This window comes from Dendrobates tinctorius, unplaced genomic scaffold, assembly GCF_039654945.1.
Source record: "Dendrobates tinctorius isolate UK_male_01 unplaced genomic scaffold, ASM3965494v1 ptg000230l, whole genome shotgun sequence".
Classification (NCBI taxonomy): Eukaryota; Metazoa; Chordata; class Amphibia; order Anura; family Dendrobatidae; genus Dendrobates; species Dendrobates tinctorius.
Window position 1 is genome coordinate 9,877,069 of NW_027361897.1, and position 23,720 is coordinate 9,900,788.

At 44.8% G+C, this 23,720-nt stretch overlaps 1 protein-coding gene across 1 annotated transcript in view; it reads right to left on the minus strand.

Annotated features, from left to right (window-relative positions):
* Positions 1–2,677: 2,677 nt before the first annotated feature.
* The window catches only part of LOC141059748 (scavenger receptor cysteine-rich domain-containing protein DMBT1-like), a 35,514-nt gene continuing 14,471 nt past the window's right edge, over positions 2,678–23,720 (minus strand). The window contains exons 4-7 of the mRNA XM_073555882.1: positions 14,812–15,129; positions 12,828–13,145; positions 6,773–7,090; positions 2,678–2,739 (exon numbers count right to left, since the gene is read on the minus strand). Coding sequence (XP_073411983.1) covers positions 2,678–2,739; positions 6,773–7,090; positions 12,828–13,145; positions 14,812–15,129 — 1,016 coding nt within the window. The remainder of the gene's footprint in view (positions 2,740–6,772; positions 7,091–12,827; positions 13,146–14,811; positions 15,130–23,720) is intronic.

Here is a 23,720-nt window from a genome sequence, read left to right on the forward strand (position 1 = left end):
GAATAAATAATTGGTTGGCAACAGTATCCAGGTCTCCTGTTGTGCTCTTGTTTCTACCACCTGAACTGTAATCCCTGGGCTCCAACACCGCCAGTTGTTGCTCAGAAGTGTAGTCTGCACAGAGAAAAACACTAGCTCCTGTGTTAGTGGGGTTCAGTAACGCCAGCTGCTCCCCTGCTGTGTGTCCGGCAATATCTCCTGCTCCCTCCACATTCAAACTACATCAGATTTTACACTTGCTCCAAGTAGGCCTCAGCCTAAACCCTGATTGACCCTGGGCTCCAACATCGCCAGTTGCTGCTCAGAAGTGCCATCTGCACAGAGAAAAACACTAGCTCCAGTGTTAGTGGGGTTCAATAACGCCAGCTGCTCCCCTGCTGTGTGTCCGGCAATATCTACTGCTCCCTCCACATTCAAACTGCATCAGATTTTACACTTGCTCCAAGTAGGCCTCAACCTACTCCATGATTTACCCTGGGCTCCAACACTGCCAGTTGCTGCTCAGAAGTGCCGTCTGCACAGAGAAAAACACATGCTCCAGTGTTAGTGGGGTTCAGTAACGCCAGCTGCACCCCTGCTGTGTGTCCGGCAATATCTCCTGCTGCCTCCACATTCAAACTACATCAGATATAAAACTTGCTCCAAGTAGGCCTCAGCCTACTCCATGATTGACCCTGGGCTCCAACACCGCCAGTTGCTGCTCAGAAGTGCCCTCTGCACAGAGAAAAACACATGCTCCAGTGTTAGTGGGGTTCAGTAACGCCAGCTGCTCCCCTGCTGTGTGTCTGGCAAAGTCTCCTGCTGCCTCCACATTCAAACTACATCAGATATAAAACTTGCTCCAAATAGGCCTCAGCCTACTCCATGATTGACCCTGGGCTCCAACACCACCAGTTGTTGCTCAGAAGTGCCATCTGCACAGAGAAAAACACTAGCTCCTGTGTTAGTGGGGTTCAGTAACGCCAGCTGCTCCCCTGCTGTGTGTCCAGCAATGTCTACTGCTGCCTCCTCATTCACAATACTACTTATTTCAAACTTGCTCCAATTAGGCCTCTGGCTCCACTCTGTCTCTAGTATTTATCCTGGCCTCCAACACCGCCAGTTGCTGCTCAGAAGTGCCCTCTGCACAATCAACACTTGTTCCTGTGTTACTGGGGTTCAGTAACGTCAGCTGATTCCCTGATGTGTGTCCGGCAATGTCTCCTGCTCTGTCCACATTCCCACTACTAGTAGAAGAATAGGAAGAAGATGAAGAAGTAGAATATGAAGAAGAATAATAGCTGAATAAGAAGAATATGAAGAATGTAAAAAAAAAAGAATAATAGGAAAAAGATGAAGAAGAAGAAGATGAATAAGGTGAAGAAGAAGTTGATGAAAAAGATGCTGCTGCTGCTGAGGATCATGAAGGAGAAAGTGTGGGAGAAGTAAAAAAGAAGGTGAAGAGCATGGAAGTAGTGAAACATACATATCTGACAAAATTTAAAAAAGCTTAACATAGTCAATATCTTTGTAACTCCGAACGTCTTAAAAAAAAAATTAATTCCTGCTATTCCATTTGATTGGGCTAAACCTCTATGCCTTTAATGTCTCCTCCACCTCCCCCAATACATTCTACATTATTCTTAGTTGTTTTTCTTCATGTAGAATTAACCTACAAGGAAAGAAAGGGTTTTTTTAATTCCGATATTTCTGTCCCATTGACTTGCATTGGTTTCCGGTATCGGAATCGGCGATATCCGATACTTTTTGGGTATCGGCCCGATGCAATCCGATCCGATATTTCACGATATCGGATGGTATCGCTCAACACTACTTAGTAGTATAAAATATGAAAATGTGGATTACTTGAACATCTATGCAAACAACATGATATGATATCAGATGACTGAATAAGGTTTCATCATTTCGAAAATATACCTGAGCAGACAACTCCAACATCTTCATTATGTCCACAGTTATTTACTGTAAATGGTTGGTGTAGACAGTCCCATACGCGTTGTTCATTGCCGGTGCATTGCACATCATCCAATACAATTACTCCTTGTCCTTGGCCAAATGCAGCACTGCCATTAAATGCAAGAGCTTGGCCACAATTTAACTGCCGGCATACAACTTGTGCAGCATTCAGATCAAAATAATCATCACACACAGTTCCCCATGCTCCATTATAGAGGATTTCTACACGACCGTTGCATTGTCCATTGCCATTTACCAGTCTTACAGACAAGTCTGAACCTAAAAAAAAGGAGAATGGTCATTTCTAAAAACATTTAATTGTAAATTATCTTAAACCCACCCAATCACCAGCATTTGAATTATTGTTAATAAATACCCTGCCTGTTCAGCCTTTTATAGTGTTTAACACCTAAATGCAGGTTTAAAAAATTCTTTATAAATAGTGATGAGCGGACTTATTCAGAAAACGTTCACCAATCTCAAATTTGCCAGGAACGCAGCTCATTTGGATTTTTCTTCGGATTTACGAGTACTTTCCCTTTAAGTCGGCAAAATTTCAGGAACAGTTCAGTAAATGAGCATGTTTCCACTAATACTTTGTTGGGACTTTGTCTTGGATAGAGGTGTTGTATTTTGAGCGGGGGATCGTTAACGAGGGGATTTAGTGGGGAGAGGTCAGAGGAGTGACAGTGTTTTCCTTCTTAAATTTTTTCTTCTTTTATTAACTTAATGTGTGTAGATTCCAACCATTGCCATTTAACAGTCGTAAAGACAAGTCTGAACCTAAAAAAAGGAGAATGGTCATTTCTAAAAACATTTTATTGTAAATGATCTTAAAGGGAACCAGACAGGTCCCCTATGTCCTCCCAACCACCAGCATTTAATAATAATAATAATAATAATAATAATCTTTATATAGCGCCAACATATTCCGCAGCTCTTTACATTTTAACAGTTCCAAACATAAGTCATAAGTAACAACATTAACAATATAATAATTAAAGCAAAATAAGACGACCCTGCTCGCGAGAGCTTACAATCTACAATGAGGTGGGGGAGATACAAAGTACAGGTGTGTATTTACAATGATGTATTTACAAAGATGGTCCAGCCATCTTAAGGGAGTGAGGGATGGATGGAGATAGTGAATGGGCTACACATGCACACTTACACATAGAATGACTGTGATTAGTGAACATGAAAGGCCGCTCTGAACAAATGTGTTTTGAGGGAGCACCTGAAACTATGCAAATTGTGGATAATCCTAATTTCTTGGGGTAGAGCATTCCAGATGATTGGCGCAGCGCGGGAGAAGTCTTGGAGTTGGGAGTGGGAGGTACGGATTAGTGCAAAGGTTAGTCGAAAGTCGTCTGCAGAGCGCAGCGGTCGGTTAGGCCGATAGACATAAATGAGGGAGGAGATGTAGGGGGGTGCTGCACTGTGGAGAGCTTTGTGGGTGAGAACAAGTACTTTGAATTGGATCCTATAATGAATGAGCAGCCAATGTAAGGACTGGCGAAGAGCGGACGTGTCCGAATACCGATTAGCTTGATGGACGATCCTGGCCGCTGCATTAAGTATGGACTGTAGAGAGGATAGTCGAGTGACGGGGAGACCAATTAATAGAGCGCTGCAGTAATCCAGGCGGGAGTGGATCAATGCTACAGTGAGGATTTTTGTTGTTTCCATGGTGAGAAACGGGCGGATTCTAGAGATGTTCTTTAGGTGTAAGCGGCAAGAGTGGGCAAGAGATTGTATATGAGATGTGAAGGAGAGATTGGTGTCAAACATAACACCCAGACAGCATGCCTGCTGCCGGGGCGTTATTGTGGTGCCACCCACGGAGAGGGAGATGTCAGATTTAGGGAGGTTAGTAGACGGCGGGAGCAGAAGAAGTTCAGTTTTGGAGAGGTTGAGTTTCAGATAGAGAGCGGACATGATGTTGGAGACTGCGAACAGACAGTCACTTGCGTTCTTTAGTAGAGCAGGGATAAGGTCGGGGAATGACGTATATAGTTGTGTGTCATCAGCATAAAGATGGTACTGAAAGCCAAATCTGCTGATGATCTGTCCAATTGGGGCCGTGTAGAGAGAGAAGAGATTGGGACCAAGGACTGAGCCCTGAGGTATCCTGACAGCAAGACGAAGAGGAGATGACATGGAGCCAGAGAACAGAACACTGAAGAAGCGGTCAGAAAGATAGGAAGAGAACCAGGAGAGAGCATTGTCCTTAATGCCTAGTGACTGGAGGCTAGAGAGTAGAAGATGGTGGTCAACAGTGTCGAAAGCTGCAGATAGGTCAAGAAGAATGAACAGAGAGTGGTCACCGTTTCGTTTCGCTGTCAGAAGGTCATTGGTCACTTTGATGAGTGCAGTTTCAGTCGAATGTAGGGGGTGGAAGCCGGACTGTGAAAGGTCTAGGAGGGAGTGAGTGGAGAGGTAATGGGTAAGACGGGAGTAAACAAGGCACTCCAAAAGTTTAGGCAAAAGAACACGTCACTCCAGAGAAAAAGTAAGGTTGTTCGGTGCTCAAGTAAGGTTTCCAACCCATAAATATCTACAAAAATACTTGGCACTCAAAAATGAAGAAGCAGTATATTCTTTATTTAGCATCCAGACAAAAATAGACTCATATCATATGAACGTTTTCGGTCCAACAACGGACCTTCATCAGAAAGCGTTTTTTTAAGTTTCTTTTGGTAGGAAACTGCAAAAGATACAGATAGGGTAATAGATATCCTTAGGTGGTAGCAAAGTCTATGCTGCTGGTATTATATAGAGGCTGGAGCACGAGTCTATCTGGTTGGAATTGGATTAATGTGGCTATATAAAGCAGGGCTACAGGAATGGGTTAACAGCGCTAGGGGTGTAGGCTCTGCAAACAGATACAGCGCTTAGTGCCTGCAGGAAGAATCCAGGGTGCCACTGTGTAGGGCTTTGTCTTGGATAGAGGTGTTGTATTTTGAGTGGGGGGTCTTTATCGAGGGGATTTAGTGGGGAGAGGTCAGAGGAGTGGCAGACTGTTTTTCTTCTTACATTTTTTCTTCTTTTATTAACTAAATGTGTGTAGATTCCGGCAGCCAATCACAGCACAAATACCATCCACAATGTCAAGACACAAGGGCTTCTGCAATTGGCTGCCAAAATCACATGTCCCTCTTTATATGAAAAATGGCTATGTTGTTTGGTGGCATGATTTTGTCAGTGTAACTGTACAGAGAGGCTGCTACTACAGCTGTTGCAATTGTCAGATAGTTAGGAATGCAGTTTATTGTCAGCTACTTCAGCTATATAGGATCCTGTGTAAAATCAACCTTTCATCATCTAAAACAATTGTGTTGTTTGGTGCAGGCAGGGGGGCATATTTCCTACTCATAATCATTTGGATTAATATTGTGTTGAAGGAAGGAGGCTACATTTCCTAATCAAAATCATTTGGACTAAACTTGTGGTGCAAGCAGGAGGCCATATTTCCTAATGAAAACTGTTTGGGCTAATATTGTGGTGCAGGCAGAAGGCCACGTTTTCCAAGCATAATCTTTTGGGCTAATATTGTGGTGTCAGCAGGAGGCCACATTTCCTAATCAAACTAGTTTTGGCTAAAATTTTGTGGTGCAAAAAGGAGTCCACATTTCTTTATCTAAATTATTTGTGCTAAAAAGGTGTTGCAGGCAGGTCGTCACATTACTGAATCTAAATTCTTTCAGCTAATAGTGTGGTCCAGACACCAGCCTACATTTTTTAATCTCAAACCTTTCTGACAATAGTTTGGTCCATACACACTAAATCTTCTGTTCTATTATTGCAGTGCACGCAGGAGGCAGGAGACCACATATCCTAATCTAAAGACCACGTTACACTAAATGATGCACCAGTGATCCCGGCAACAATATGACCTTGTCAGGATTGCTGGTGCATCACTTCATGATTGTTGGTGAGCTGCCAAGCAGGCAGCTTCACCAGCGATCAGCACCAGCGAGGACGCTGGTTTCTAAGGTACACATCGGGTTACTAAGTAAAGCGCGTCACTTAGTAACCCGATATTTACCTTAGATACCAGCTTCCAGCGCCTGCTCAGAGCACTGGGAGCCTTGCTGATCGTTGGCTCCCGCTGCCACATGCAGCGATGCGCGCTGGCCAGCGGGAGATCAACAATCAAAAAAAGGCTGTGCACGATTGTGCATGATCAGCGATACCCGGCGGGGGGGCGGTCGCTGATCACCGTCACACACAGCGATCTCACTGGTGAGTTCGCTGTGGCATCACAAAATCAGCGATCTAGCTAGCGAGATTGCTGTGTGTGATGGGGCCTTAAGTCGTTTGTGCTAATATTGTGATGCAGGAAGGAGGCCACATTTTCTAATCTTAATCATTTGTGCCAATATTCTTGTGCAGACATGAGGCCACATTTCCTAATCTAAATGGTTTGTGCTAAAATTCTGATGCAGGCAGGAGGCCACATTTCCTAATCTAATATTAGCTGGATATTTGTTATTAATAGTCAAATATGACATTAATAATTGTTATGTGGAAAAAAGCCCTGTAACAGAAACCCATCAGCATCTGATTATTGTGGTGTCAATACACCTCAGAAAGGCATCCTACTACCACATAAATCCCCATAACATTTTGGACTTAATGGGGAAGGAACCAAAGTACCTCCAGTCCATTAACATTTTCTTATAAAAAACTATTTATTGTTTGAGTTACCCTTAGTAGTAGAAAATATGAAAATGTGGATTACTTGAACATCTATGCAAACAACATGATATGATATGAGATGACTGAATAAAGTTTCATCATTTCGAAAATATACCTGAGCAGACAACTCCAACATCTTCATTATGTCCACAGTTATGTACTGTAAATGGTTGGTGTAGACAGTCCCATACGCGTTGTTCATTGCCGGTGCATTGCACATCATCCAATACAATTACTCCTTGTCCTTGGCCAAATGCAGCACTGCCATTAAATGCAAGAGCTTGGCCACAATTTAACTGCCGGCATACAACTTGTGCAGCATTCAGATCAAAATAATCATCACACACAGTTCCCCATGCTCCATTATAGAGGATTTCTACACGACCGTTACATTGACCATTGCCATTTACCAATCTTAAAGACAAGTCCGAGCCTAAAAAAAAAAGGAGAATGGTCATTTCTAAAAACATTTTATTGGAAATGATCTTAAAGGAAAAAAGACAGGTCCCCTATGTCCACTCAACCACCAGCATTTGTATTATTGTTACTATATACTCTGCCTATTCAGCCCTTTATAGTGTTTAACACGTAAATGCAGGTTTAAAAAATTCTTTATAAATACTGATGAGTGGACTTATTCGGAAATCGTTCACCAATCTCAAATTTGCCTGGAACGCAGCTCAATTGGATTTTTCTTCGGATTTATGAGCATTTTCACTTAAATCTGTCAAAATTCCGGGAACAGTTCAGTAAATGAGCGTGTTTCCACTAATACTTTGTTAGGAATTTGTCTTGGATAGACGTGTTGTATTTTGAGTGGGGGTCTTTAAAGAGGTGATTTAATGCGGAGAGGTCAGATTTTTTTTCTTTTTAAATTTTTTCTTCTTTTATTAACTTAACGTGTGTACATTCCGGCAGCCAATCACAGCACAAATACCATCCACAATGTCAAGACACAAGGGCTTCTGAAATTGCCTGCCAAAATCACATGTCCCTCTTCATATGAAAAATGGCTATGTTGTTTTGGTGGCATGATTTTGTCAGTGTAACTGTACAGAGAGGCTGCTACTACAGAAGTTGCAAGCTGTTAGATAGTTAGGAATGCAGTTTATTGTCAGCTACTTCAGCTATGTAGGATCCTGTGTAAAATCAACCTTCCATCATCTTAAACAATTGTGATAATTGTTTGGTGCAGGTAGGGGGGCACATTTCCTAATCAAAATCATTTAGATTAATATTGTGTTGCAGGAAGGAGGCTACATTTCCTAATCAAAATCGTTTGGACTAACATTGTGGTGCAAGCAGCAGGCCATATTTCCTAATGAAAACTGTTTGGGCTAATATTGTGGTGCAGGCAGAAGGTGTTAGGCGTCGGGTTCCTGTCACTGCACAGCAGGAATCCCAAGCCTTGCATTCGGCAGTCTCCCATTCCTCTCCGGCCGCAGAGTAGGCTGCTCAGCAGACTCTTCGATCTCAGGGCTCTGCTCAGACCAGCTCTGTGGGTTTGGTTGCTGCTGCTGCCACCTCTGGTCCAGCTATAGCAACGCATGGACTCCAGGGTCTAAGTCCTCCTTTCAGTCCACTGAACATGCCCGTCGGACGATCTCTCATTGGAGATCGGAGGTCACATGCTCAGGTCTTTCTCTATCTCAGATTGGACCATCGGGAAGGTCAGGAAGGTCCCGGAAGGACGCTGCTATAAAAGGTTCGCATGGCCGCTCGGCCATGCGCTAATATAGAGAAAGATTTAAACCATGTGGAGTGAGTGTTGTATGAATGTCTCAGGTGAATGACTCATCGGAAACCCCTACCCTTATGTAACCTAGTGTTAGGTGTCGGGTTCCAGCAGCAGATCAGCAGGAATCCAGAGCCTCACATTCTGTCATCTCTCATTGTCTATCGACCACAGGGGAGTTTGCTCAGTAGTCTCAGCGTCTCGGATGCTCTGCTCAGACCTGCTCTGTGGGTCTAGCTGTTGCTGCCACCTTTGGGTTAGCAATAGCAAGGCAGGCTGCTTTGCAGCAAAATGCTCCAGATGCTAAGTCCTCTCCTCGCGCTACTGAGCATGCTCATGAGACGATCTCCCATTGGAGAGCGGGAGTCACATGCTCAGGTCCTTCTCCTGATCTCATTGGTCCATCTCAGAGATCTGGAAGATCCCGGAAGCACACGGCTATAAAAGGTCTGCATGGCCGCCCGGCCATGCGCTAGTGTAGTCTCTAGTTGCTAACTGTGTGTATGTTGATGGATGCATGTACCTGCAAATGACTCATTATGATCCCCTGCCTCTGATATTATGAGTGTGAATAGGGACTTAGCTTAGAGTCAGCGCCAGTCAGTGGCAAGTGTCAAGCCACTATAGCATCCACCACAGTGCTAGCATCCGACAATGCACCTGCTACCGGCCACTGTCGATCAGCGGTGGTATCTGTCGCTGCGCTGCAGCTTGCACCTCTGCTTGGCATCCTCAGTAGCGATGCCGCATGCACGGTAGGTCTAGATGGACGCTGACCCACTGCCTAGAGTCCAGCTCCTGTGACCGTATGCCGTGCGTGCACTTATCTGAGTGCTGTGACGCTAACAGGCTCAGCCTTTTGTGTTTATTACACTTAGGCATCTCTGTGAGTAAACAAAGATAGCTCTGTGCACCTGGGTGACGTTTAACCTGCGTGCGCCATACCGCCATATTGTACGTCTGCCTTTGTCTAGGAGCGGTGTTAACACCTTCTGCACGGTGGACCCCGAGCAGCGAACGCACTTTATTATTTATTTATTTAGTGCGTTCTGCCGTTCCTAACACCTAGCCTGCTAGTGCCCAGGCTGAGGTCCAGGTAGAGGTAGAGTCAGAGACTGGCATCAACATCCACCGGTGGCTTTGTCTGTACGCCACGGTGCACATAGTCTGCACTCCTCTGTGGTCAGCGTTCACTAGAGGCATCCGCAGGTGCGACGCCGCACGCTCAGTAGGTCTAGAGGGACTCAGACCTTGTGTCCTTGGGGCTGAGTTCTGTGACCACATACTGAGTGAGTGCTCTCTTGCCGAGTGCTATGAGTTTAACAGGCTCCGGCATTTATGTTCAGCGGTAGTGCGGCTTTGTGTCATAACAGAGTTTTCTTCTGTTCACACTGGGTGACGTTAACCCACGTGTGACTTTTTGTTTACCGGTTTATACTTCCACCATTACTAAGCAACAGTTTACCACCCCTGCACAGTGGACCCCAGGCTGCGAACGCACCTTACTATTATTTTATTATTTGGTGCGTTCCACCTGCCCTAACATTATATTAACGCCAGGGTCTGGCTAGTAATGGCGGATGAACAGCAACTGCTGCAGCACATCCAGCAGCTAAGGGGCAGGTTGGCAGCTCTCGAGCATTCAGACTCAGCTGTGAATGTTACTGCGGTCACTGTTCAGGCAGCCACAGAGGCTGTGTCCCATGTGACCACTGCCATCCCTGCTCCGACTTTGTCCTGACTCCCTCTGCCCGAGAAGTTCTCGGGTGATAGTGCTTCATGTAGGGGTTTTGTCAGCCAGTGCGCTATACAGCTAGAACTGCTGGCGGCACGATTCCCCTCAGAGTGTGCTAACGTGGGATTTATCATCTCCCTCCTGTCGGGCAGGGGGGCTCTTGAGTGGGCCACTCCGCTGTGGGACCGCGGTGATCCCATGCTACAGAGTGCCTCTCAGTTCCTGGTCACTCTGAAGCAAGTCTTTTTGGGGCCTTGGGTCACACATGACACTGTGTTCCAGCTCCTGGCTTTAACACAGGGTTCGTTTCGCCCTTGGTCAGCCAATATGCCATCCACTTCCGGACTCTGGTCTCAGAGCTGGAGTGGCCTCATATGGTGCTCATTCCCATCTTCTGGAGAGGCCTGGCTGATCATGTCAAGGATGCCCTGGCCACTAGAGAGGTTCCCGCATCGCTGGAGGAGCTTATTACTGTCTCCACCCACATTAATCTTCGTTTTACCGAGTGAGGGTTGGAGCGAGCCCAGTCCAGCCAGAGGTTTAGATTGGCACCAACCTTCACTAAACCTCCGTAAGTCCCCGATCAGGTGTCTGAGCTCCCAGAACCCATGGAGGTGTCTCGCACAGGTTTCAAGCCCCGGTCCGTGCGAGCATCCCTAGTCTGTTCCCTCTGTCGGCAGCCTGATCACCATGCCAACAGGTGCCCACGGCAGTCGGGATGCTCACATCTAGTGGCTGTCAGAGGGGGTCTATTAGACACAGCGACATTTTCATCCAAGTTGTCCTTTAAGGGGACACTTGAGTTCGGCTCTTCCACTCTGGAGGTGCAGGTTTGTGTGGATTCCGGAGCAGAGGGCAATTTTATGTCCTCCGCCTTCGCCCAACGGCACGCAATCCCCTTGGTCTTGCTACCTCAGCCTGTCACTATCAGAGTGATGAATGGAGCAACACTACCCTCCCAGATTACCCACCAGACAGCTCCACTGAGTCTCTCCCTGTCTCCATCCCATCAGGAGACATTATCCCTCCTTGTTATGCCAGAGGGCATCAATCAGGTCCTCCTAGGGGTTCCCTGGTTGCGTTTCCACTCTCCTCATATAGAGTGGTCCTCAGGAAAAATTCTCAGTTGGAGTAAGTCCTGTCAGGGTAGATGCCAGAGGGACTGCATACAGGTCACTACCACAGAGGTTCCCGCAGATCTTTCCTCGCTCCCCAAGCACTATCACCAGCATGCCGACGTTTTCTCCGAGAAAGCAGCGGATAGTCTTACATTGCACTGTCCCTATGACAGTCCTATTGACCTCTTGCCTGGTGCTGAGCCTCCTCGGGGTCGTGTCTATCCCCTATCTCTCCCAGAGACGGGGGCCATGTCTCAATACAACAGGGAGAATCTGGCAAGGGGATTCATTAGGAAGTCAGTGTCACCAGCGGGGGTGGGATTCTTCTTTGTCCAAAAGAAGAATGGAGAATTACGTCCCTGCATTGATTACAGGGGTCTTAACGCCATCACCGGTAAGAATAAGTATCCTCTACCCCTGATATCAGAACTGTTTGATAGATTATGAGGAGTGAGGGATTTTTCGAAGCTGGATCTGTGGGGGGCCTATAACCTGATACACATCCGTGAGGGGGACGAGTGGAAGACGGCCTTTAATACCAGGGATGGTCATTACAAGTATCTAGTAATGCCCTTTGGGCTCTGTAATGCTCCTGCCATCTTCCAGGACTTTGTGAATGATATCTTTCGAGATATGCTCTCTACCTCTGTGGCTGTCTATCTGGATGATATTCTCATCTTCTCTCCAGATATGGACTCCCACCGGAGAGAGGTTTGCAAGGTCTTAGACCGTTTATGGGCAAATTCCCTCTACGCCAAGTTGGAGAAGTACTTGTTTGAGCAGGAGTCCTTGCCTTATTCTGCTGAGTTTGAGACTCCTGATCTAAATTATATGTGCTAAAAAGGTGTTGCAGGCAGGTCGTCACATTCCAGAATCTAAATCCTTTCAGCTAATTGTGTGGTCCAGACACCAGCCTACATTTTTTAATCTCAAACCTTTCTGATGATAGTTTGGTCCAGACACACTAAATCTTCTGTTCTATTATTGCAGTGCATGCAGGAGGCAGGAGACCACATATCCTAATATAAGTCGCTTGTGCTAATATTGTGATGCAGGCAGGAGGCCACAATTCCTAATCTTAATCGTTTGTGCTAATATTCTGGTGCAGGCAGAAGGCCACATTTCCCAATGTAAATCATTTGTGCCAATATTCTGGTGCAGACAGGAGGCCACATTTCCTAATCCAAATTGTTTGTGCCAAAATTCTGATGCAAGCAGGAGGACACATTTCCTTATCTAATATTAGCTGAATATCTGTTTTTAATAGTCAAATATGACATTAATAATTGTTATGTGGAATAAAGCCCTGTAACAGAAACCCATCAGCATCTCATGATTGAGGTGTCAATACACCTGACAAAGGCATCCTACTATCACATAAAACCCCTTAACATTTTGGACTTAATGGGGAAGGAACCAAAGTACCTCCAGTCCATTAACATTTTATTATCAAAAACTATTTATTTTTTGAGTTACCCTTAGTAGTATAAAATATGAAAATGTGGATTACTTGAACATCTATGCAAACAACATGATATGATATCAGATGACTGAATAAGGTTTCATCATTTCGAAAATATACCTGAGCAGACAACTCCAACATCTTCATTATGTCCACAGTTATGTACTGTAAATGGTTGGTGTAGACAGTCCCAAATGCGTTTTTCATTGCCGGTGCATTGCACATCATCCAATACAATTACTCCTTGTCCTTGGCCAAATGCAGCACTGCCATTAAATGCAAGAGCTTGGCCACAATTTAACTGCCGGCATACAACTTGTGCAGCATTCAGATCAAAATAATCATCACACACAGTTCCCCATGCTCCATTATAAAGGATTTCTACACGACCGTTACATTGACCATTGCCATTTACCAGTCTTAAAGACAAGTCTGAACCTAGAGAACCTAAAAAAAGGAGAATGGTCATTTCTAAAAAACATTTTATTGTAAATTATCTTAAAGGGAACCAGACTGGTCCCATATGTCCTCCCAACCAGGAGCATTTGTATTATTGTTACTAAATACCCTGCCTATTCAGCCTTTTATAGTGTTTAACACCTAAATGCAGGTTTAAAAAATTCTTTATAAATAGTGATGAGTGGACTTTTTCAGAAAGCGTTCACCAATCTCAAATTTGCCAGGAACGCAGCTCATTTGGATTTTTCTTCGGATTTACGAGCATTTCCCTTAAAGTCGGCAAAATTCCGGTAACAGTTCAGTAAATGTGCATGTTTCCACTAATATTTTGTTAGGACTTTGTCTTGGATAGAGGTGTTGTATGTTGAGCCGGGAGTCTTTAACGAGGGGATTTAGTGGGGAGAGGTCAGAGGAGCGGTAGACTGTTTTTCTTCTTAATTTTTTTCTTCTTTATATTAACTTAATGTGTGTAGATTCCGGCAGCCAATCGCAGCACAAATACCATCAACAATGTCAAGACACAAGGGCTTCTGCAATGGCTGCCAAAACCACAGACCCCTCTCCATATAAAAAGTGGATATGTTTTTTTGGTGGCATGATTTTGTCAGTGTAACAGTAGAGAGAGGCTGCTACTATGGCTGTTTCAAGTTGTCAGATAGTTATGAATGTAGTTTATTGTCAGCTACTTCAACTATATAGGATCCTGTGTAAAATCAACCTTCCATCATCTAAAAAATTGTGGTAATAGTTTGGTGCAGGCAGGGGGGCACATTTCCTAATCAAAATCATTTGGATTAATATTGTGGTGCAGGAAGGAGGCCATATTTCCTAATGAAAATTGTTTAGGCTAATATTGTGGAGCAGGCAGAAGGCCATGTTTCCCAATCATAATCTTTTGGGCTAATATTGTGGTGCCAGCAGGAGGCCAAGTTTCCTAATCAAACTTGTTTTGGCTAAAATTTTGTGGTGCAAGAAGGAGGCCACATTTCTTTATCTAAATTATTTGTGCTAAAACGGTGTTGCAGGCAGGTCATCATATTCCAGAATCTAAATCTTTTCAGCTAATAGTGTGGTACAGACACCAGCCTGCATTTTTTAATCTCAAACCTTTCTGACAATAGTTTGGTCCAGACACACTAAATATTCTGTTCTATTATTGCAGTGCTTACAGCAGTTAGGAGGCCACATTTCCTAATCTTAATCGCTTGTGCTAATATTCTGGCGCAGGCAGAAGGCCACTATTCCTAATGTAAATCATTTGTGCCAATATTCTGGTGCAGGCAGGAGGACACATTTCCTAATCTAATATTAGCTGAATATTGGTTATTAATAGTTAAATATAACATTAATAATTATTATGTGGAATAAAACTCTGTAACAGAATCCCATCAGCGTTATTGTGGTGTCAATGCACCTCACAAAGGCATCCTACTACCACATAAAACCCCTTAACATTTTGGACTTAATGGAGAAGTAACCAAAGTACCTCCAGTCCATTAACATTTTCTTATAAAAAAAAACTATTTTTTTTTGAGTTGCCCTTAGTAGTATAACATATGAAAATGTGGATTACTTGAACATCTATACAAACAACATGATATGATATCAGATGACTGAATAAGGTTTCATCATTTTGAAAATATACCTGAGCAGACAACTCCAACATCTTCATTATGTCCACAGTTATGTACTGTAAATGGTTGGTGTAGACAGTCCCATACGCGTTGTTCATTGCCGGTGCATTGCACATCATCCAATACAATAACTCCTTGTCCTTGGCCAAATGCAGCACTGCCATTAAATGCAAGAGCTTGGCCACAATTTAACTGCCGGCATACAACTTGTGCAGCATTCAGATCAAAATAATCATCACACACAGTTCCCCATGCTCCATTATAGAGGATTTCTACACGACCATTGCATTGACCATTGCCATTTACCAATCTTAAAGACAAGTCTGAACCTAAAAAAAAGGAGAATCGTCATTTCTAAAATCATTTTATTGTAAATTATCTTAAAGGGAACCAGACAGGTCCCCTATGAGCTCCCAACCACCAGCATTTGTGTTATTGTTACTAAATGCCCTGCCTGTTCAGTCTTCTATGGTGTTTAACACTAGGGATCAGCGAATACTGGAGTATTCGGACTCGCTATACTCGTACCGAGTATACCTTAATACTCGGGTATTCACTACGAATAGCGAGTCCAATGATAGTCAATGGAAAATGCGAATAATTGTCTGCTGGACCCTACAAAGTGGTCTGGGGGCTGAGGAAAAGGCTAAAAAACGTGTAAATGATAAAAAATATGTGCTGTAATCAAATGTATATAACATGGGGGCACCTGGTCAGGGGCTGCACAATTGTTTTTACACCACTGCTTCACTAGAATGTACAAACACTATTTGAAGTCCTGTGGTTTTTTGCCAGAAGAGCGGGACTCGTACGCCACTTACGCAGTGCCAGTGATATATCAGAAGTGTCGTAAGAGTGAGTGATGGTGGAGGCGATCTTGTGACAGCTAAGTGTGTAAGTGGTGTAAGGAGCGCAATCTTCCCTAGGGGCTGTGTTATGGTTAATGCAGGAAGAAGCCACTCATGATCATCATCACAAGGGATTCACAATTATAAAGCTTGAACTACTGTCCTTGTTGTGCCACTGCCCAATTTGTAGGCATAGATATAGTGTCTTCAAAACATTAGCCCTAGGGGCTTTATCATGGTTGATGAAGGAAGCAAGGCAGGTCTGAAGGGCCAAACAATTATGATGAAGCTAGGACTACTAGCATAGAGGTGGCAGTGCCCAGTGTCCAGGCATAGCCATAGTGTCTCCAAAAATTAGCCCAAGGGGCATGATACCATGGTTGATGAAGGAAGAAGTGTCTCACTCTGTTCATACTTGCGTCCGATGGGAAATATTAAATAACTTAACCTTGTTTATAGCTTATTGTCCATGAGGTACATGTGTCAGAAGCAGGTTTTGAAAACATGTGTAGGAAGAAGAAAAGGGACTTGTATGGGAAGGGATGGATGTGATCACCAATTTAAAACAAAAACGTGTTGGGTAACTTTAGGTTGGGATACTGTCATCTGGAGGGCTTAAATACTGTTGCGAAATCCAGTCCTTGTTAAATTTTATCAAAGTCAGCCTGTCTGCATTCTCTGTTGTCAACCGTGTGCGTGTATCTGTGATAATTGCCCCAGCGGCACTGAAAACACGCTCTTACATCACACTAGCAGCAGGGCAGGTCAGCACCTCCAAGGCATAGAAGGAGAGGTCGGGCCAACTATGCAGCTTGGATACCCAGTAATTAAACGGTACAGAAGCAGCAGGAAGGACGCAGGTATGGTCACTTAGATAGTCGTTGACCATTTTGTTCAACTTCTCCCTCCTTGACATTGCTTCTGCTCCAGCTAGTCCTTGGTGATGAGCCAGTTTATTGAAGATGGCCCAGTATGTGGACATTTTACCTCCACCTCTTTTGGACCTGCTTGGCGTATCTCTCCCCATTAATGCATACTGTTGCACAGAGCTGGTATCTCTGCTAGCAGTGGTGTCTGAGGGTGCTGTTGCCATCAAATGATCGACAGCGGCCTTCTTGAAGAATTACATTGTGAAACCCCATGGTGAATGCAACAGTAGCGAAGGAAATTTGTCCTTGTACCGTGGGTCTAGAAAGGTGGCCAACCAGTATAGGTTGCTATTGAAAATGTGGATTACGCGAGTGTCTTGGCACAGACAGTCAGATATGAAGTGTGCCATGGGTGCCAAGCTGCAAAGAGGAAAATGTTCTGTGACCCCTGAAGGAGGAACAATACCCAACCTCTCCTCACACTGACTCTTCTCCTCCATCTCCTCCTCTTCAGCCCACCCATGCTGGACAGACATGAAGCTGGGGTTGGGATTCCCCTCTGTAGTATGAGGTGTCCCCTGGGTACCACTGAAAAAGAAGTCGCCTCCCTCCTCATTTTCATCATCATATTCATCCCCCAATGTTACCTGATGATATTGGCTGGGCTTCATAGGATCACCCATTGTGAAATCTTGCTCCTTACCCAGGTGCTGGGCACGCAAAGATTCCATTTTTTGATTCTGCAGCAATTTTTTCAGCAGACATAGCATAGGGATGGTTACGCTGATAATAGCCTGATCAGTGATCACCGCTCACAAGCTTGGTGCAGTACACAAAGTTATCAAGCACCTCACAAATATCAGCGATCTACACCGACTCGACAGTTGTTATATGTCTTGGCTTAGTCTCAGTGTGACGGCCATGTTTAAGCTGGTATTCAGAAAATGCCCTCTGCTGCTCACTTACCCTTGCTAACATACAATATGTTGAGTTCCACCGTGTTGGCAGGTCGCAAATGAGTCTGTGATTTGGCAAACTAAATTGCTTTTGAAGCGCTGCAAGACCTGCAACAGCGGTTGAGGAGTGGCGGAAATAGGCGCTGATATGACGCACCTTCTCAAGTAGGTACGGCAAGTCAGGGTATGTTTTTATAAATTTCTGCACCACCAGGTTCAGCACGTGAGCCATGCATGGCTTGTGTACCAGCTTCCCGAACTTTAAAGCCGCCACCAGGATGCGCCCATTGTCGCAGACAACCAGACCAGGTTGGAGTTGCAGTGGAGAGAGCCACTGATCGGTCTGTTGTTTTATTACTTGCCACAGCTCTGCTGCAGGGTGTGGTGTTTCACCTAAGCAGATGAGCTTCAGCAGAGCGTTTTGCCGCTTTGCCGATGCGCTGCTGCACAGCTCCCAACTTGTGAGTGATGTGGAGGGTAATTCAGCATAGGAGGATGAGGCGTAGGAGGAGGAAGAGGGGAGACTGGACGTATATGATGAGGTGGAAACCCTGATTAAGGTTAGGCCCGCTATTCGTGGCGTGGGTAGGATATGTGTTGATAGTCCAGTTTGAGACTTTGTCCCACCCTCCACAAGGTTGAGCCAGTGTGCCATGACGGAGATGTATCGTCCCTGGCCACAAGTACTTGTCCACATGTCTGTTGTACGATGGACCTTCCCGGTTACAGCATTGATGAGAGCACGCATTAGATTGTTTAAGACGTGCTGATGTAACGCTGGGACGGCACACAGGGAAAAATAGTGCCAGCTGGGAACCGACTATCATGGGGCAGCCACAGCCAAAAGATCACTGAAAGACTTTGTCCCCACAAGCCTAAATGACAAGATTTCCATGGCTAGCAACATGGCAATGTGCGCGTTCAGTATTTGTGCATGTGGGTGTGTGGCTTGGTATTTACGTGTTCTTCCATACATCTGGGGCACGGACAATTGGACGCTTTCCTGGGACAAACAAGTGGATGAGCTTATTGTGGCCTGTGTCTGTGCAACCGCAGCTTGTGACCAAGAGGTATGATGATCACCTGCTTCCTGCCCAGCAGATTGGGAAGGACATATCACAGGCGACATGGCAGGGGTTTGACCCGCAGTCGCAGATACTGATTTGGTACCCTGTTGTTCAGCCCACCGACTAGGGTGCTTGGCTGCCATGTGTCTCCGCATACTGGTGGTGCTTTGGTTGCCTTTGCCCTGGCCTCTGCTCAGCTTCCTATTTCAGATGTTACAGATGACAACATTTTGTTCAGAAGGACAAGACAGCGGTTGACTTGGGGCACAGAGGGATTACTCTTGGCAACAGTTGACACAGTTCGCACTCTGCTCAAACCAGTAGCCCCTGGTGCCTTTGTTGGTGCTGCGTATCCACCTTCATCCTCTGTGCTGCTGTGCTGGCTATGCGTGCCAATGGCCCATGTGGGATCGGTGGTCTCATCATCGACCACCTCGTCGTCCATATCATCCTCCTTCCGTGTTGATATTGGTGACTGGCCAGATGGCAACTGTGTGTCATCACCATCAGCCTCCACCTCTTCTCCCAATATATCACATGGATGAAAGTGGCTTTTATCTGGCCATTTGGTTTCAAATATTTGGCCATCTTCAACAGACAATACCCCCTCACGTTCCTCTACAATGTTGTGTGATAAAAGGCCCGAGGCAATGCAAGGAAATGGATCAAACAGATCCTTGGAATGACCAAGGTTGGGCTCTAATGTTTCTTGTGACTTCTGACCGGGTGATGAACAAGGAACAGGTTGAAAATAGGATGACCCAGCGTTATCTGTATGGACAGTAGACTGTTTTGTCATGGATGATTGGGTGCTGCTAGAACATTTCGTTGAGGCCTTATCAGCCATCCAACACAGTATCTGATCTTGTTCTTCTGGCTTCCAGGCCCGTTTATGTTCCAGACCAGGACATTTTGCCAGGAACCTAGATGCATTAACCTTCCTTGATATCCCAGACTCTGTGCCTTATTGGGCACCAACGACCCCACGTCCTCGTCCCTGTCCCTTCACAACAGCCTTTTAAGGAATTTTTTATTTTTCTGCCATAGTTGCAGATGTTCAGATGCAGATATTGGGGAACAAGGAGCAGTTAGTACTTTGACGAAGGTAGCACTACAGCCTAGTACTGCTTTGTGTTTAACAAACAGCACCACAGCAGCAGAAAAAAATTGATTTAAGATGAGATTGCACGCCCCAGTAACCACACAAGACAGCGGTGCTGCCACTAAAAGATTGCCTTGAGGTTTAAGGCAAGAATAAGCAGCCCAGACACCACACAAGACAGCAGTGCAGGCTATGTGTCAGTTGTGCAGTACCGTGTGTGCGTACAATTCGCTGTGAACACAGCACCGCAACTGCACAAAAAAACTGCCCTGAGGTTTAAGGCAAGAATACGCACCACAGACACCACACAAGACAGCGGTGCTGGCTGCGTGTCAGTTGTGCAGTACCGTGCGTGCATACTATTCGATGTGAACACAGCACCACAACTGCACAAAAAAACTGCCCTGAGGTTTAAGGCAAGAATATGCAGCCCAGACACCACACAAGACAGCAATGCTGGCTGCGTGTCAGTTGTGCAGTACCATGCGTGCGTACTATTCGCTGTGAACACAGCACTGCAACTGCCCAAAAAAACTGCCCTGAGGTTTAAGGCAAGAATACGCAGCCCAGACACCACACAAGACAGCGGTGCTGGCTTGTCAGTTGTGCAGTACCGTGCGTGTGTATTATTCGCTGTGAACACAACATCGCAACTGCACAAAAAAACTACCCTGAGGTTTAAGGCAAGAATACACAGCCCAGACACCACACAAGACAGTGGTGCTGGCTGCGTGTCAGTTGTGCAGTACCGTGCATGTGTACTATTTGCTGTGATTATGTGAACACTGCACCGAAACAGCACAAAAAAACTGCCCTGCAGGGGTAAATGTGACCTGAAAAAAAGCTGGGAAAACGGTCGCTATTAATTCCGTGACCTTATACTTTCAGCTCTGAAAAAGAGCTTTTGGGTTTCACAGAGGATTTCTGGAAGATTTGCACCAAAAAACACAACTCTCCCTAGCAGATGCTCACACTCTCCCTACACTAGCTGTGTTCTGCATGCAATGTGCAGAAAATGGCGGCGGCAGGGCTTAGTGACAGGATATGATGAGTCATAGGACGCTGGGCGGCCAGCCAATCATAGCAATGCCGCCCACAACCAAGAAGGGGGAGGCATTACTGTGATTGGCAACTGCTGGGAGGAAGAACCGAATAGTGCAAGACGAGTAGTGAAATACTTGAGATGTACTGAGTACCGCGAGTACCGCATTACTCGCCGAGTACCAAATACCCATGAATATGCTCGCGCATCCCTAGTTATTAATAATCAAACATAACAATAATAGTTATTATGTGGAATAAAGCCCTGTAATAGAAACCCATCAGCATCTCATTATTGTGGTGTCAATACACCCCACAAAGGCATCCTACTACCACATAAAACCCCTTAACTTTTTGGACTTAATGGGGAAGGAACCAAAGTACCTCCAGTCCATTAAAATTTTCTTATAAAAAACTATTGTTTGAGTTAACCTTAGTTGTAGAAAATATGGATTCCTTGAACATCTATGCAAACTGTTAAGCATCGGGTTCTTGCCTCTGCACAGCAGGAATCCCGAGCCTTGCATTTGGCTGTCTCGTATTCCCTGGATGTATTATTGATGTTGCCTTTCATGTGTCAATAGATGAGACTGTGTGGGTTCCATCTGAGTATTTTACTCATATAAATTTGGACCCAAATCCTCTGTCCTCCCTTGTTTGGGGTTTTTTACATGTTTTTAAAAAGAATTATGCGTGATGTTTACAATAAAAACTGTCAGATTTTGTATTAAATTTATTATTGTGGTGATCCCATTTGTTTTGATGCATTTACTTTTCTCTGGTTGGTTGAATACCCGTGTCAGAAAATGTATGTAGTGCGAATTATGCGTGCTCTTTGTAAAAGAATTGGGGAACATCTCAGGAACATCAGAAATAATATTGATAACCACCCCTTATCTAGACATTTTAAATTATTCCATAAGGGGTCTGCTAAGGGTGTAAAAGTAATGGGCATTAAAACAGTTAACAAAGACTGGCACAAAGGTAATTTTATAAAACAGATGTCATAGGAAGAGACTCGATGGATTTTTTAATTTAATACCCTGAAACCAAAGGGATTGAACAGCGAAATCGAACTGTTTGCTTTTGACTGAACAATTAAGGGTTAATGAGTCAATAGTATTTAAATCCACCAATGCAGGAGGAGCCATCACTGACGAAGGAATCCGGAGTAATTCCAAAATGAGTAGCACGCCGTAGCTATCTGTTGGGCACCACATGACTCTGCTAGTCACGTGACCCGAATACATCACGCAGGCTCTGCCAGCGTTCACTGCGGCTACCCACGCTTCAGCATCTGATCCAGTGAGCTTGTCACCACCGGAGACAACGCTCCAGGACTCACCGCTACTCCGGAGAGATTGAAAACTCACCTCAAGCTAAGTACCTTATAACCTACTGGTTGGATCAAAAAGCACTACCCAGAGCGCAGGTATCTGACATCGACTGCCCCACAGTGCAGCACCTCTGAGCACTTCCAGCACCTTTTTGGGTCAGCCTTAATTTTATATGCATGGCGCTAGTAGTTTTTGGCCCTTGGTCACACTAAACACCCCTAGCACCATTAGTGCTATCACCACAAATTTGTGTATTTAGCTTTCTTAGGTTTCTGTGCACAAAACCCAGTGCCACCTTCCTTTATTTATTCTTTGCTGATTGGCACAAGCTGAAATATACTGAAAGCACTGTTATTATTGTACATGATACCTTCTTTTAAAGTATATATATATATATATATTAACTTTTTATATACCTTAATCTTTTATGAGAGTGAAATTCCCATATACTCCCTAACTCTCTGTCCCCTCATTTTAGCTTGTCTGTTTGAACTCATATCGGAGGCTATAAACCAGACCTAGTCTATGAAAAAATCTCCTTCTACACCACCACAGGTATTTAAAAGCAATCAGTAATGTACCTATACGTCTGAATCATAGCACGAGCACATATTGTTTGCATGCCTTAAGTGTTTAAATTACCCCATTGTGGTAGGAGTTTTCTGTACTTGCAGCTGATCCAGCCAATATATATACTAGCGCAGATATATATCTACTTTTACCTGTGTAAAATGCACCTTTCTTCGTCTAAATAATTTGTGCCAATATTCTGGTGCAGTCAGGAGGCCACATTTTCTAATCTAAATTGTGCTAAAATTGTGATGCAGACAGGAGGACACATGTCCTAATTTAATATTAGCTGAATATTGGTTATTAATAGTCAAACACAACATTAATAATAATTATGTGGAATAAAACCCTGTTGTCACGATCACGTGTGTCTGGACGCCGCAAGTACCGCAAGGCGAACCCATATGACACAAGTGACCCTGGATACACCGCCTCCAGTGGGGCAAATTTAAATAATAAACACGTGCAGCTGGATACACCACCTCCAACTGGCGAATTTAGACATTACACGTATATATAAGTCTGGAAACCCCGCCTCCAGTAAGGTGAATTTAAACAATAAGGGAAACCTGGGAAACATTAACAATGGTGGGCCCTGCGATAGGGAATAGGGAAGTGTAGACCTCCTGAGCTCCCCTGAGCCAGTGTCCCTGCACTCCTAACGTTCCCTATGCCGGTTCCGCACCGGGCAACGCACTCGTACCTTAAACCCTAGCTCGCCCTGACCTAAAACCTCACTAGGGAATTGGTCGATGCGGAAACTAATCCCACCACTGCACTAAAACACACATGAGGAAAGATGACAAAACAGGGGAAACACCACTTAGCTTTGCTCTGTTGCGTATGCTCCTAGCAACAGAGCCCACCACCTGCGTGCATCTTCTCCTCCACCCGAATCCATCACCATAACCGAATCCATCACCATAGTGCAGCCTTGGAGCAGAGTCCACCACCAGTTGCAGCTGCCCAGTAAACAGAGTCCCAAGGATAAGTCCAGCTTCTGCCAAAAAGTCCAGCATGCTCAAGTCCAACTTTTCTGCCAAGAAGACAAGCATGCTTGAGTCCAGCTTTCAGCAACCAAGTTCAGCATGCTGAGTGCAACTCTCACCATAGTCGCCACTCCACCAAGC